This window comes from Aulostomus chinensis, chromosome 2, assembly GCF_037954235.1.
Source record: "Aulostomus chinensis isolate RoL2024-O1b breed Wild chromosome 2, RoL_Achi_v1.0, whole genome shotgun sequence".
Lineage (NCBI taxonomy): Eukaryota > Metazoa > Chordata > Actinopteri > Syngnathiformes > Aulostomidae > Aulostomus > Aulostomus chinensis.
In genome coordinates this window covers 27444305-27458903 of record NC_141321.1, presented here as the reverse complement: position 1 = coordinate 27458903, position 14599 = coordinate 27444305, and the positions used below count along the sequence as shown (strand labels likewise).

Sequence of the window (14599 nt, the reverse complement as noted above, 5' to 3'; positions counted from 1 at the left end):
TCACTACAGCAGGTTTATGTGAGGATAATTGAATTTAGTGGAAAGAGAGAACAGGGACTAGTCTGTGAGCCATCATTGCCAAAAAGCCCACCTCCAGACTTGAATTCTAATTTCTGCAGTGCCTACTGTGTAGAGATTCTGTGGCACAGTATCAAGGCCACAGGTAATTCATCTTCTGGCTCTAGCTCTGCTTTGCGACCTAATTAAATGAATAAAGATGTGAAGAAATCTTCATTTCCGTAGGGATAAACACATTGCTGCACTGGAAAGGTAAGAGGAAATGCTGTCTTTGTAAAGGAAGAATGGAGACAGATGAGAAGAAACCACTGGCTGGAAGATAGTGAATGAATGAATTGTGTGTCTGTGTGTGAGGGGCTCTCTTCTAATTTACATGCAGCTGCAGTTGCTGGCTCATTTGTTTTGATCATAGCTCATCCTGAGCACTTTATGCTGAGCTGAACCCACCATATAGACATATCATCTATATACATTTCTATTCCTGTGTGTATATTCCACATTGAAAGTGATTAAAAGAGAAACGGAAGCAGCTGAGTCATTCAGCTGCTTCCTTACTTACTATTTAGTTCAAAAATTTCTGATTTTGATTTGTTTTTAATGAAAAAGCAAATAGACTGTCCTCTCACAATGCTGTAAATCCACATGCTTGCAGCAACAGTGATAAATTCATGTTGAGGCAAGTTCTTTCTTGAAAGACATTTAAGTTGGGAAACTCATATTTATAGTCCAAGGTTATAAATTGGAGAAGATCTTGAGTAGGTAAGATATCCCTTAACCAGGTCCCTGTAAAAACTTGCACACCCACCTAACCCAGTTGCTTTATGGGAGTGTCGATGATAAAGTCAGCTGCAGGAGAGAGACAGCCCAGTGCCACTGTATTCAGGCTTTCTTCCCTCTGACAGGCTCATATTTCACCAGACTCATTCTCCAACCCCCACTGTCACCGTTTCCTGCACTGTCAGGGGGACGACTCCCATCATCAGATCAGTGATTTCACAGGCTGGTGGCAGCAGCACTCCCTCGCTGCCGCTGACTAGCATGACCCTGTTCCAGACAGCTGGGTGACCCCTCCTTAGTAGCTGGCTGGATGCTGTGTTTCCACTCACTATGCAAAGATGATCTAGAGTGGGAATTTTTGCTGTATGATGATTTGTATGATTTAGTGAAAGGAAAAGTGGCTAATGATGTTAGCTGTGGTGCATATGGATATGAGAGAGCACCTTAATCTTCTTCTCCCTCATGTCAGTTACATTACATTTTCCCCACATTACTTCCGAGTGAGTCTGTGAACCTGAGAAAACAGTTTTTAAGGAGATGGCCAAAGACCATGTGCTCCATGTGCACATGTCTATCTATGTGAGTGTTGCACAACCATAAATACAAGTGTGTGTGTGTGTGTGTGTGTGTGTGTGTGTGTGTGTGTGTGTGTGTGTGTGTGTGTGTGTGTGTGTGTTTAACAGCATGAAAGGGCACTCTATCCCCATCTCTCCTGAGAAATTAAACAAAAAGGCCCTCTGTGCTCTGTCAACTTTAGGTCATACGTTGCCCTTTACATGGACCTCACCCCTCCTTCCTTCCTCCACCCCCTGTCTTCTTCGGTTGTTATGACTGATCCTGAAGAAGCCATGTGTATCACAGCACTCCGAGTGTGTGTGTGTGTGTGTGTGTGTGTGTGTGTGTGTGTGTGTGTGTGTGTGTGTGTGTGTGTGTGTGCGTGTGTGTGTATGTGTGTATGCTTTGATTTTTATATATATATTTCATAATTTTCCTAGGAGGAATTAATATCTTTCTCTTCTCATTTCAAGCAACCATCTGCTTGTTGTACTGATCAAAAACACCAAGAATCTTAAAATATCTCAACTGCAATACAGTTCTTCTGACAGTTTAATTCCTAATATGTCTTTTTTCCTAATCTTTTAGGACCCCATTTTGTTGAGAAACATTTTCACTTTTTACCTCCAAATGTTGTACCCTTCACCGAACCAAAAGAATGTTGCAAACCCACAGGCTGGGGGTAAGGATCCTGTTCAAGAGTACCTTGGCATGTGTGGGGATTAAACAGCAGATTAAACTCTGGCCCTGCAGTTGTGAGATGACTTCACCAACCAACTGGCCATTGGAAGCTCACCCTCAACCCAACTTCCACACAGTGTTTGAAGGAGGTGTGTGTCTTGGGGGGCCATTTGTCAAAATGAATGCACTGTGTTCAATGTAGATGTGAAAAAATAGAAAAGAGGTGTCTTACTTTCTTGATTTGTTTGAAATCAATGACTTTATTCTGTTGCTGACAACCAGCCCTGTTCACCTGATGATTGACGTCTTCGCTGTCGCACCATTCCGCTCTAGGGATTTTCATGTGTACAGCAATTACATTGTTTTTTTGTCGGCTGCTGGGTATCTACATCACTGTATAATTTCACCACCACCACCATCCCCTCTTGAGTATTTCTATCAATTCCTGAACACTGAAAAGCAGAAAGAATGGAAAGGACTTTAAAAAAACCACACTGAAATCCACTCAAAAATACAAAATTAATGTCAAATAGTACTGTCAAAATTACTTCAGCTTTCATGTGAAGCTGTACAGATGGATCACTGGGAAGAAAATTAAAGGTCATTCACTGTCCCCAGTGGACAGTCAGAGTAAATGGGCCAACACTGCCACCTGAAGGCCACATTAGCCCCCCTGTTGTCATTTTTATTTTTATTTTTTATGCTAAGATTTAACGGTGTTCAAATGTGGCAGCAGTACCATTTGCTTTGTGCAATGTTTTGGAAACAAATTCACAGGCTCAGAATGATGCCTCGATTAAATGGGGGAGGGGGAAAAAACAAAAAAAACAAGGAAGAAATAAGCAAAACAGCCTCCAAGAATGACTGCAGACTAATTCCTGCTCACAAGAAGGCATCAAACTGGTCCCACGATTGATAAAGAATAAAAGATTTAGACCCACTGACTGAAGTTAAAGCATGAAGGAAATATGTGCATGTGATGCATCTTCATATATGAAACAGCAATACTGGTCCTTGCTTGTTATTCAATATTCTTTGACTGCTGGTAGGTGTGAAATAAAAAAAGCTGTTTCCGGTCCACAGCTGGGTGGGAGGAGTTTGCGGGCTACGCCAACTGTCCTTGAGAGCACCCTGCTCACTTCACGGAAATACTTCCAACAGGTCACCGTCGTAGGCGCTCACTGCCAGTGACTGACAAATGTGATGCAGCTGCAAGAGTGTGTCGCAAAATAAGACGAAATATACATCACAAGAAAGTACCTTTATTTTATTATTCATTGTAATAATGCTGACACCAAAAAAGGAGGGGGGGGGGGAGCAAAAAATGGATGGACAACATGGACCATTATTTTTTTGAAGGATGAATGAAGGTAATCCGATCATGTTGAAGCTTTTAATTTCATACTAGAACCATTAGCACCTCTCAGTGGTGAAAAAGACATATAGCAACAGGCATGTTGTCTTCTTCAACATATTTATAAAAGATCACACTGAATATCTTTTATTTGAAAACCGTCATCACTTAAAACTGTGCTAAAACACATTGGACACATTTAACTTTTTTATTTTCAAACGTAGTGGCATTCACATAGATTTCAGTCATTTGTGATGAAAATCTGATGTGTTCCGCGTAATGGAGACACGTCAACAGGAAGCTTCAAGTACATCAAAGAGACCAGCAAGTTCAAATGTTGTTATTCTCGGTGTCTATTGAGATCCAGAAGCTCGCAATAATACTGTTTATTCCAGTAATACAAACAGATTCCCTGTCAATGTTCTTTCTTTTCATAGTGCAATCACTGATCTACTGCATAGAAATATAATGAAATCATCCTGAGGTCACATCCTGAGAAAATCTTTTAAAACAAAAATACAAATTTCATGTTTGTTTGTTTTGTTTTGTTTTGCTTTTTTGTTTTAGCTTCAGAAATGAATATATAACAGCGACAACAGGTATTAAAGTAACATACTTCCAATAATCCTACCAGTTTGTCTAGATGATGGTGAAAATACATTTAATAACAAAATCTGAAGCTACACCACAGTTAATGGTGAACACGGAAATAAAAAAAAATCATACACCACTCTCATCTAAAGCAATCCATAAAACTAATTTCATTTCCTTTCCCTGATCAGAAAAAAAATAATATAGCATTAACACCATCAAGAATAAAAAAAAACCTACAAATACTTATGATGCCCTATACAGGAATTCAGCAAAGCTGAAAACCCTCTGTGTCCAATAAATGTTCAGTATTGCCTGCCAAATGATGAAATAGCTTCAAAATGAAGTTTGTTTTATGAAACAATTAATATGGGTAGCTTCTTCTGAATAATTCATGATCGTGAAACTTTAAAACGAACCTCTCAGTAACAGAGAGGGAGAAGGTAAGCTCTGTTGCTTAACCTTTGGCATAACTGTCATGTCATGTCTTTGACACCTCGCTCTTGAAGAGGCTACATCTGGTTGTCGTTATATTGCGGGCTGGAGTACTGATCCTGCATGGCTCCAGCAGCTGCCCCCATGGCGGCCTGCTGGGCTGCTTCCTGAACATGAGGGTTCTTCCAGGCTCCTGTGGCCCATTCCTCCTGGGCTTTGGACATACTGGCCCCACTTCCACGGTAGAAATTATGAATCTGAAAAGCAAAGTGGCATCACAAGTTATTACTGACACGCCCTTATTATGTGGTTTAGGCTCATTTTATTATTTGACACAAAACATCAAACTGCATCTTAGTAGGATTTTGTCAGGAGGTAACAAAAAAAAGAGTAATGGATTCAAGTTTTAATAAACAAAATTGCACATCATGCATTCCATAAAATCTGAATATGACTCTGTATAGAAATGCACTATGTTCTTACCTTTGTGAGGGCAATGAAGGACAAAGAGGCCACCGCCGTGAACATGATGGTAGGAACCAACATGACCAGTGCTATCAGAATATTATAACTGAAGAAGGAGATGGTTGCCAACCAACCACTGGAAGAGACAGACAGGACAGACTTTTTCAACTGATTACTTTTCAGGATCTGTGATCACTTTGAAGATAACATCTTGCAATATGCATTGCTCGGGGCCTCGCCAGCCAAAAAGCATTATGGTCTCATCTGGACCAAAATGATTTTTGGATTCCTTGTGTTATGATAATGGACTCAGCTCTGGACCATTATTTTGTACTCTTGGGATCTTGGGGGTTTTGTACTGATTCTTAGTTTGCTGCTGTACTTGGGTCCTGATTTCTGTTAATACGCGTCACCTCTGATCTTTCTTTGCTCTTCTACAAGTCTTTCTTTCCCTCCTTTTTACTGTGGTCACCTGTGCTGTGTAAGCCAACCAGTCCTCGTTTCTTGTGTTTCTCCATCAGTCGCCTGCTTTCGTGCTTTTCCACCTGTTGCTAACTGTCTCATTACCTCAGTTTGCATTCAAGTCCTCTTGTCGTTTCTGTTTATTTTTTAAGCTTCATTTTGAAAAATGAATCTTCAAATCCGTTGTACCCATCCTGCCTGCGTATGCCAGCATTTGCATCCACCTGCCACCACATTACATAGCACAAAATGGATTTGCAATGAGGGGGCACGGTGGTGCAGTGGTCAGCACTGTCACCTCACGGCTAGAAGGTTCAAGGTTCAAGCCCCGGCTCCATCACAGGGTCTTTCTGTGTGGAGTCTCCATGTTCTCCCTGTTCCTGTGTGGGTTCTCTCTGGTACTCCAGCTTCCTCCCACAGTCCAAAGACATCAAGAGAGGACGAGGCTGATTGATACTCTAAATTGACTGTAGGTGTGGCTGTGAGTGTGAATGGTTGTCTGTCTCTATGTGTTGGCCCTGTGATGGACTGGTGACCTGCCTAGGGTGAACCCCGCCTCTCACCCGTAGATGCTGGGATAGGCTCCAGCCCCCCATGACCCTAACAGGATAACTGGTAGAAAATGGATGGACGGATGAATGGATGGATGGATTTGCAATGAACATTTAACTGAGGTGATTGAATTAAACAGCCACAATAGAAAGGCAGAATAGTATCAGCTGATGTTATGGCAGGTGTAATGTTAGCTGAGGTAACTAAGCTAGTTAAGGGAAGTGCTGCCTCCAGTTTTATTCACTCGCTCTGATTGCCTCTTACAGGGGCTAAAAATCACTAAAACCAGCCCCTCCTCATTATTAGCTTGATACCACCACTGAACATCTGGATGTTAAACGACAAGAATTTTTTGGACTTAAAGTACCTCAGATTACAGTTATATTGTTAAATTATATTGCTCATAGAGGTCCCTATCCAATTGCACATAGTGACATTTACAAACTTTATGGAGGCTGTCATAATGTTAATTTTGATCATCAGGCTGAGGCAGGGTCTCTTAACAGCCTCTTAAAAACTAATAACAGAACTATCATAAAAGTTCTAAGAGTAATTTCAGGTGGTTCGTCACTGTCATGTTAATGAAAGAAGTGGAAATCCCATTTCATAATTTGAGATCATGTTTCATATGAAAAGCAGATTTTTATGGTCTTATTAATCCACTTTTACAAACTTTTTCTTGTTTAAATGAACCACTGCTAAAGTCCGGTAGAGACTCTAAGTTTGATACTGAGTTGTGATTCCCTGTAACTTAAAATTGTCACGTAATGTCCACTTCCTGTAGTATTCAGAGATTTAGGCACAAGCACTGTATCAGGAATTGCTGGCATGCAGTGACTTGCCAGTGCGATAACTGACGCTTAAGTTTGGTGGTTTATATGAACTTAAATGGAAAATCTCTTTTTAAAAAAAAAAGTAAAAAGAAATCAAGGGAAAAAGATGTGTATATGTTAAGTTCTGGGACATAGCGTGTCTCTTACCAAACTCCCCATCCTGGGATGCCTATGCTTTGGATGATGCTGATACCAACTTGTGCCATGAACACAAAGAAGAAGAGCATGAAGTTGAAAGAGCTGTCACTTCTGAGGAGGAAAGCACAACAAATGGGACAGAGAGATTAACACTTTCATGCTGAATGCATCTCTATAATATTATACCTCTGCATCATTTTATGCATGATTTAAATTTGCTCTGTGGGCACTCAAGCAACCCAACTATGGTGATTGATATCTCTCTCTCTCTCTCTCTCTCTCTCTCTCTCTCTCTCTCTCTCTCTATATATATATATATATATATAGAGAGAGAGAGAGAGAGAGAGAGAGAGATTCTACCAGAATGAAGGTGGAAAGCTACATTAAGGATGAATGCAACCCTGTACTGCACGTTGACTGGTGGGGAAGACTGACATTGCATTATAGAAACCTTCCCTCGGGAGGCACGGCGGTCTCGTTAGCATGTAAAAATGACGTAACAAACATCTCGCAATGCCCTTGAGACAGTTTTGTAGGTGAGAGCCCTGAGATGGATGAAATGTCCTTGCTGAAGTTCAAACACCCCACCCACCCCTTTATAGCACAGACTATATAGGGATGCATAATTCAGGCTGGAGCTGGTATGAGTGGAGGAGTGGAGCCACTGAGTTTCTCTGCTGAGCTCATGAGTGAGCACAGCCTGTCACGTTCCCCCCTGACAGCATAAGTGAGCCCAGAAAAAGCTCTTATCAAAGGACCACGCGAGTGATCATGGAGCTATTTTGGTAATATGGTATAAAAATAGGTATCAGAGCCAAAAATAGTCATTTGGTCACAGTTTGTTCCTTGATGACACTATAAATCTGTTCGTCAACGCACATCACACAAGCACGATTTCTGTGGAGCAAATACAGTCAAATACACTAAATTTTACTCACTGATGTTTGAGTTACTGATCACTTGTAAAGCAAAAATAATGAATCCATGTACTCACTTGAAAGCCTTGTAGATTGGCCGGAACCAACAAACATAAGAGCAGGGGGTGAACATGAGGAGCCAGATGATAGCCAGCCCAAAGTTGGTCACTCCGCCTCCTCCAAACATCCACACGAAGCAGCCGATGAGATTCACAGCTAGCGTCGCGCTGTTTACTGGAAGACCACAACAGACACACTGAAGGCACTGGAGCTCAGAAAAACAGTGTGTTCAGCACAAGAACATAAACATGCAGGGAACAGAAAATGAATACAACAGCCAGCACTGACATAATGTGAACTGTATAATATCGGACAAACAAAATGTCCTGACTAGACTTATTGCAGGCTCCTTTCTATCAGTTGTCAGTAATATCATAGGAACACTCCTGCTATTTAATCTGTTAACTCGTAAAAACGTATTTTGCAAAAGAATTGTGAAGTTAAACTTAGCTGGAATAAAATAATGAACAAAAAAAAGTTACTGGAATGATTTTCTAACATAAAATGAGACAAAAACAACATGCACAAGAAGCAACAAGCATGCGTAAGATGAATGAAAATGAAATGTTCCAGAAATTATCTGCAAACGAGAGAAGAACACTTGAGAGCACTCGGCCTCATGCAGAAAGTGCAGTTTTGATACTGAAACATTGCGTTTTTGTGCGTACTGGACTTTTGATACCTGCGTATGTTTAGCACAACAATAAAGAGGAAGCCTGCAGAAAGAAAAGAGATGACACAGTTCAGTGCCGGATACATTGTTGGGGGTGTATAAATATGTTTCTCTGTCTGTTATCTATTAAACTCCAACTGTGGTTGGTGAAAGGGACTTCTGGACCGGTTTAGTCTGCTAATGTCTTTCAGACCAATCATTTTCTGGAAGGACTCAAAACAAATTTGCTTATTTTTAAGAAAGAAAAACAAGCATGGCTGAAAACCTCTTTCACGCTCAGTGGGGAAATATCTACCCTTCAACATCTAAACAGCTAATGAGACAACAAGCTCAGAGTATTACTCAGTTTGGCTCCGAGCTCTGACAGCTGATTGTCACTGTTGAATGTTTTGGCCAAACTAAAGTGGCTACTCGCCCATCAACTTTGCATCAACACGCCAAATTCCTGTTAGTCCTCATGATTTTCATGTTATTGTTTTACAGCCACTGACGTTACAGTTCTGCCCAGCACAGCTGATGTCATAGCACCTATGCAAGCCTCTCTCCCTCCGCCCTCTGCTTCCTTCATGGATGAGCGGAGAGCTTCCAGAGTAGAACAGTTTCGCAAACCTTATTGCACTGTTTGTTTATGGAGTAATAAACTTTGATGAAAGTGCTTCTGGCCAAAAAACCCCCAACAACAACCTGTTAAAACAATTGCAATAGTAACTGCTCTGCTCAAACGAAGGCCATCTGGTCAGCACTGTGGCTCATTAGCAAATAAACCAGTCAGGATGTCACAGCCACAGCAGCTGAAAACTGCTTTGGAGAGGCCGCTGCAGTCGGACTCTTTTCACCCATTTCCCTTCTGTCGTATAGTTGTGACTGAGATCTGGCTGCAGAGAAGGCCAGACAATTCAGATGAGTGTGCTTGGAGCACCTGTGGTTGCATTTTAGAGTCTCAACAGTTCAAATTTAAGCTCTCCAGTTCAGTCTACAGACATGGACAATGAGAACTTCTGAGGTAAAAATGCATCTTTTTTTTTTTGCCACTCACACATCCACAGGTGATACATTTTCTTGCACATGCTGCGGTGCATCTCAGGAATCTCGTCAAAGTCCTGGTAGAAGCAGGGCTTGAGCGGAATGAATCCAGGCAGTGGGGGGAAGTTAGGCTCTGCAACAGATCATTGTTGGAAGAGTAAGACATGGCAATCTGAGTTTTCTTGTCTAGTAGAGCCGCACTGCATCGTTACTCACCGGCCATCAGGATGGTAGATTCACTCCTGTTTAGTGAGTCTGTTAAATATAAGAAAAGCTGCAGGTAATGTTTCAATATTTCATTATAACGAGGTAGTTGGTTTTACTGCGTCGTTGCCCAGCCAATGTCAAAGGCGTTCAGCAGAGGGGGCTAAAGTAGACGTCGCCATTAAGACGTTGTGCTGGGGGATTTGATGTGTGAGCCCTCCAGGCACTTCCCAGTGGTGCTGATACGGTTTTAACGTCTGAATCCTTACGGTTGCAGTGAAGCCACTATAAATGCCGGCGCTCCGGCAGCATGAGATCCGGCTCTCATGCTGCTTGCAATCACATAAAAGCTCAACTCCACCGGAGGAAACGAGCCGGTGGTAAACGGTGTACGTTCACAAAGGCGGTTGGGTATTTTGACACAGAGCTTGTCATCATTGGCAGGAATTACGGAGATTCCGCAGGAAACCTAATCTGCTTACCTGCTTTAGACAGCGGCTGTCTATCTGTTTCTAGTGCTTTTCCCACCGGTGCCTTCAAATGCACACTGAATCAAACAGGACTGACAATCAGACGATCTCTAAAAGCAAACTAGTAGTCTTTAATAACAAGCTACTTTCTTCCGTACGACACAGCCACAGCGATAAATCCTGACTAGCCGAGACTTGGACCAATCATCGTCCGTATTTCTGCTGTCACTTTGATCCAGACCAATGGGCAAACCACTCTAATCCTTGACGTGTAATTACTGACCCAATCAGTGTTCAGCTCTCTGTCCATGGTGCTGAAGTGAGCCTGCCGACCGAGGTAAACAATGGGGAGTTGCAAAAACTGTACAGTAGCAGCCTCTTCTGCCACCAGTGAGCACAACACTAAGATTTTCACCCAGTCACACAGATGCATCACCTCACTTTGAGGTCATTAAACATTTGTTTGATTTTTTTTTCATTTCAGTAATAAAAACGTGTGGCATGTTATTTGCTGTACAAATCTCTGAGTAAAACAATCAGCTAATGATATTTGTATTTTCATCACTATAAAAGTATTTCAATTAAATGAATCGACCTGATTACACTGTATCGACAGGGAGACCAGCAGGAATGGCTTTTCGTCTCTTAAGCTTTGCTGCTCAATCCGCTATCGGATCAACTGCAAAGGGTCAATTGGCAAGACATTGTTCAAACACCGGGAAATAACGAGTAACCGAGGAACATCCCACAGACTAATTGTGAAATAACTACAGCAGCAGCCAGTGTGAGGAATACTAAGTGTTTCCTTTAAAGCAGTGCAGGGATTTACTTGACAAACATGATACAATGTTGACATGTCGATGCTCATTTAACCGCCGGAGTGCTTGTATTATTGCTTTGGATGAGTCTGAGGGGTGAGTGGATATCTGCTGATTCCACAGGAAGCCATCACATATCGGCATATTTTGCATGGCTATCAACGTCTAAGACAGAGCATATTTTTAATTCCAAAAATGAATGAGGTTATAGTGATTGAGTCACTTGTTTTTAAAAGTGAAACACTGCAGATGAAACACATTTGCAATGGTTTGCCTTTACTCAAATTTACTAGTAAAAATAGACTAGGGTGCCGTTTTGGGCAACAGAGAGTACAGAATAGTGTCTTGAAGAAAAAGATGATATCATGAAATAGATAATTCTGTTGTTTCTGCATCACTAAAGATGCAAACTGATTCAAGTGACAATAGCCAACATGACTATGAAGTCAACTAGAACTGTGTACAGCTTAGTCACGGACAGAGGGGCAGGGGGAGGGAGGAGAGGTTTTGATTCTGAATGACCTTTGTCACATTTACTTTTTTTTTGATACAAATAAAAATAATGGAATTATAAAGATTAGACACGACAAATATGTTGATGTGCTCTTTTCATTTGAGATGTTTTGACTTCTCAAAGCAAGAAAAGCACAGATGGAATTAAGGAAGTAAATGCTGGCTGCAGATAATTCAGGTGCAGACTCAAAGCTCTATTACTATTGCATGCTCCCTTGCCAATATGGCTTACAGGGACACTTAATGGAGCTGTGGTTGTAACTGTTTAAGCCTGTAGTTTTCCTGCTTTGACAAGTCAACACGTCTGCTGTGACAAAGGCCTTGTTTGATTTCCCATTTGCCACTGAGGAGCTAAAACCTGAACAAACCTCTTTTACATAAGCAGTGAGTGACCTTAAAAGTGTTCTCCGGAGAATACGTGTGTGAAAGCTCGGTATATATTTACTGCCCCTGAAAAAAACACAGATACATTTCTCCAGGAACCAAAGTGGTTAGAGAGGATGTGCCTTCACCCTTTATATCTTCCCAAGTAGCAGGTTAAAATGCTTAGAGTAGTTTACAGTAGATTTGACTTGAGGAATTCGGCTGTGCAATTAGTAGAAGTCAAGTGGGTTCATGCTCAGTTGTCACACTGTGGGTCCATCCGTCCAGTATGGGGTCCTGGAGACAATCTAAACTCTCATTGAGAGTGGGGCAGACCCTGGTTAGGTTGCCTGTCTGCAAATGGTGCAGCACAATGAGACATTTAATCTTGTCAGGAAGCCAATGAAGGTTATCACATCAGAAGCAGAGAGGAAGCCTGATACAATTAAATGCATTGCAATGAAAAAAGAGCCTATGCAGCTCTTGATAAATCAATAAACGATTTTAAAAACTATCCGTCAAACCATTGCCATTGGGGATGAAAAGCTGGAATAGCTGACACATCTCTTCCTTTCATTCATGTTTTCAAACTCTTTTTTTCTCCCGTCATAAATAGTTAGCAGAATAGCTTCAGTCTAGACAGGCCAGTTCTAGGTCACCGCGCGATAAGCAGAAGGCGGTCCAACTCTCTATACCGCACAAACCATCCAGATGAGATCTTCTCACACAATATTCATCTGAGCTTCTAATGCCGAAACTACTTTTTTGAGCTCAGATGAACAAGGGCTGCTTCTCTCAGGGAGTGATAGTTGTACTCTGCATCAACAGAGCCCACCTACCTCCTCCCTTGCACACCACTTCCCCAGCAGCCAACCACACAGATTAGACTGGGAATGTCAGATTTCCCCCGCAAGCTTTGCCAACACAGCATTGACATGACAAAATAAGTCTTTTCTGGATCCTCTTTACTGCAAACTTTGTCATTATCCCAGTTTGGATGTAGAACAGGATATTAAATACACCGCTGAGCGAATCAGAGGGTTAGGAGACAGAGACAAAAGGAAGCGAAGGGCGGAGGGAAGGGCTTCACACATAGAAAATACACTGGAAATGATAGGAAAAATTCTTTGCAGCATTCATTTAGTTTGTACTTAATGCTGCCTTTATCTTATTGTGCTAAAATATTTTCATTCACCTGCTTTAAATTTTTCAAAGACACAGGACAAACACTGGCGTTAAACATACACGAAAGTGGGCATTGTACACAAAGAAATACTTCCACATACATGCTAAACCCCTTATTTCTTTTGAAATACATGAATGCATTTATTCATCTTCATCACCGGGCGAGTAAATGCACTTTAAATGGGTAAAAATGAGTGTCTGTTAAGAGTATCAAGCGGGGACTCTCAATGCCCTTGATACTCTCAATTCCATCCCAGCACCAGTGCACCCCAGTGCCATTGTCCAGAAAAAGAAAAACCATTTGCCCAGTCACCCTATAAGCCCATGTGCCACTGTTGTGTTAGTTTCTATGGAGACGCTTTCCACCAGACCAGGCATGTGGAGGGCACCCCTTCCAGCGGAAGGAGGTGGAATAACATTGTGGCAAAGCACACCTCATTTACATATCCAAACATGAACCATGGACCATAGCATACTGTGTTTGTTCTCTAAACATTTCACAGTACTTGATTAAACCCGGCTGGAAATGAAGGACAGATAAATGACATCGATTTTGCTCAGTTTCATGGTTTAGTTGATAACTAAATACGGGTTTATATGAATACAAGCCAGAAAAAAATTGAAAGGACACTCGATTTGAAATACACACTTCTGGCAAAATGTTTTAATGTCTTGTTTTGTGCACCAGGAAGGATCTTTCAGCATTGATCAGCATGCCTTTCTGGGTACTGTTTGCATGAATGATGCATGTCTGGCCTGACGTGATCACTCCTCAGCACCTCCAGCTGGGGGCACTGTTCCATCTGTCCGTCAGTCCGTCTTTCATGTTTCTTCATCTATTCAGAGGACACCCTGCTGTCACATGGAGCTGGTGTCTCCGAACTTGACAAAGAAGCAACACACAATGTCCTCAGCATTTAAATACACAAACTTCACACAATCAATTCATCTGTGGCCCAAAGATACAAACTAAAAGGATGAGAATATAGAAGCAAGTTGTCAGAATCATTGCCCTGCCAATCATGTTTTTTTTTAAATTTCATTGAAGGCAATATTTTGAAGATTCATTTGTTTTTAGGATATTATTTTACTTCATCTATATCTGTATCTCTGATTAGTTGTTTTTTTTTCCACTTTGTTTTTACGGGCTTTAATGCTATTTTTTCAGCTTTGTCCATCTTAAAATTCATCACCATTAAATCAGTCTTAATATCACAGTACAAAGGTGGTTCTCTTACTCCTCTAAATAAAAGCGATTATGAAATCGAGGAAAGCAAACAGCAGCTTAACTTCTGTATATTAACATATATCACTGTAATAATTGTGACTGTGGCGCCTGCATTGCACCTGAAAAATCAGGAGCAACCTCTAATCTACAAAAGACAGGACACATTAAGAATATTAAATAATCTTAAAAATGAATCAGTTAATGCAAAAACAAAGAGACTGTGTTGTTGTGTTGACTGTGTTTGCTCTGACTTGTTTTCCTGTATTTGAATGAAATGCAGATCG

The 14599-nt window shown here is 41.3% G+C and overlaps 1 protein-coding gene across 1 annotated transcript; it reads right to left on the bottom strand.

The window, feature by feature from the left end:
• Positions 1-3297: 3297 nt before the first annotated feature.
• Positions 3298-10406, bottom strand: LOC147269642 (secretory carrier-associated membrane protein 5-like). Its single transcript, XM_086195398.1, has 7 exons — positions 10221-10406; positions 9751-9789; positions 9548-9667; positions 7856-8012; positions 6871-6972; positions 4895-5012; positions 3298-4668 (listed from the first exon to the last, which is right to left on the bottom strand). Exons 2-7 carry the CDS (start codon positions 9755-9757, stop codon positions 4489-4491), a joined length of 684 nt encoding a protein of 227 aa, XP_086051524.1. The 5' UTR covers positions 9758-9789; positions 10221-10406; the 3' UTR covers positions 3298-4488.
• Positions 10407-14599: the final 4193 nt, after the last annotated feature.

Coding starts and splice junctions, on each gene's coding strand:
- LOC147269642 (XM_086195398.1), bottom strand. Junction 6,973..7,855: donor CCAATCTACAAGGCTTTCAA/GTGAGTACATGG, acceptor TTTCCTCCTCAG/AAGTGACAGCTCTTTCAACT. Junction 4,669..4,894: donor CCTTCATTGCCCTCACAAAG/GTAAGAACATAG, acceptor TTTGCTTTTCAG/ATTCATAATTTCTACCGTGG.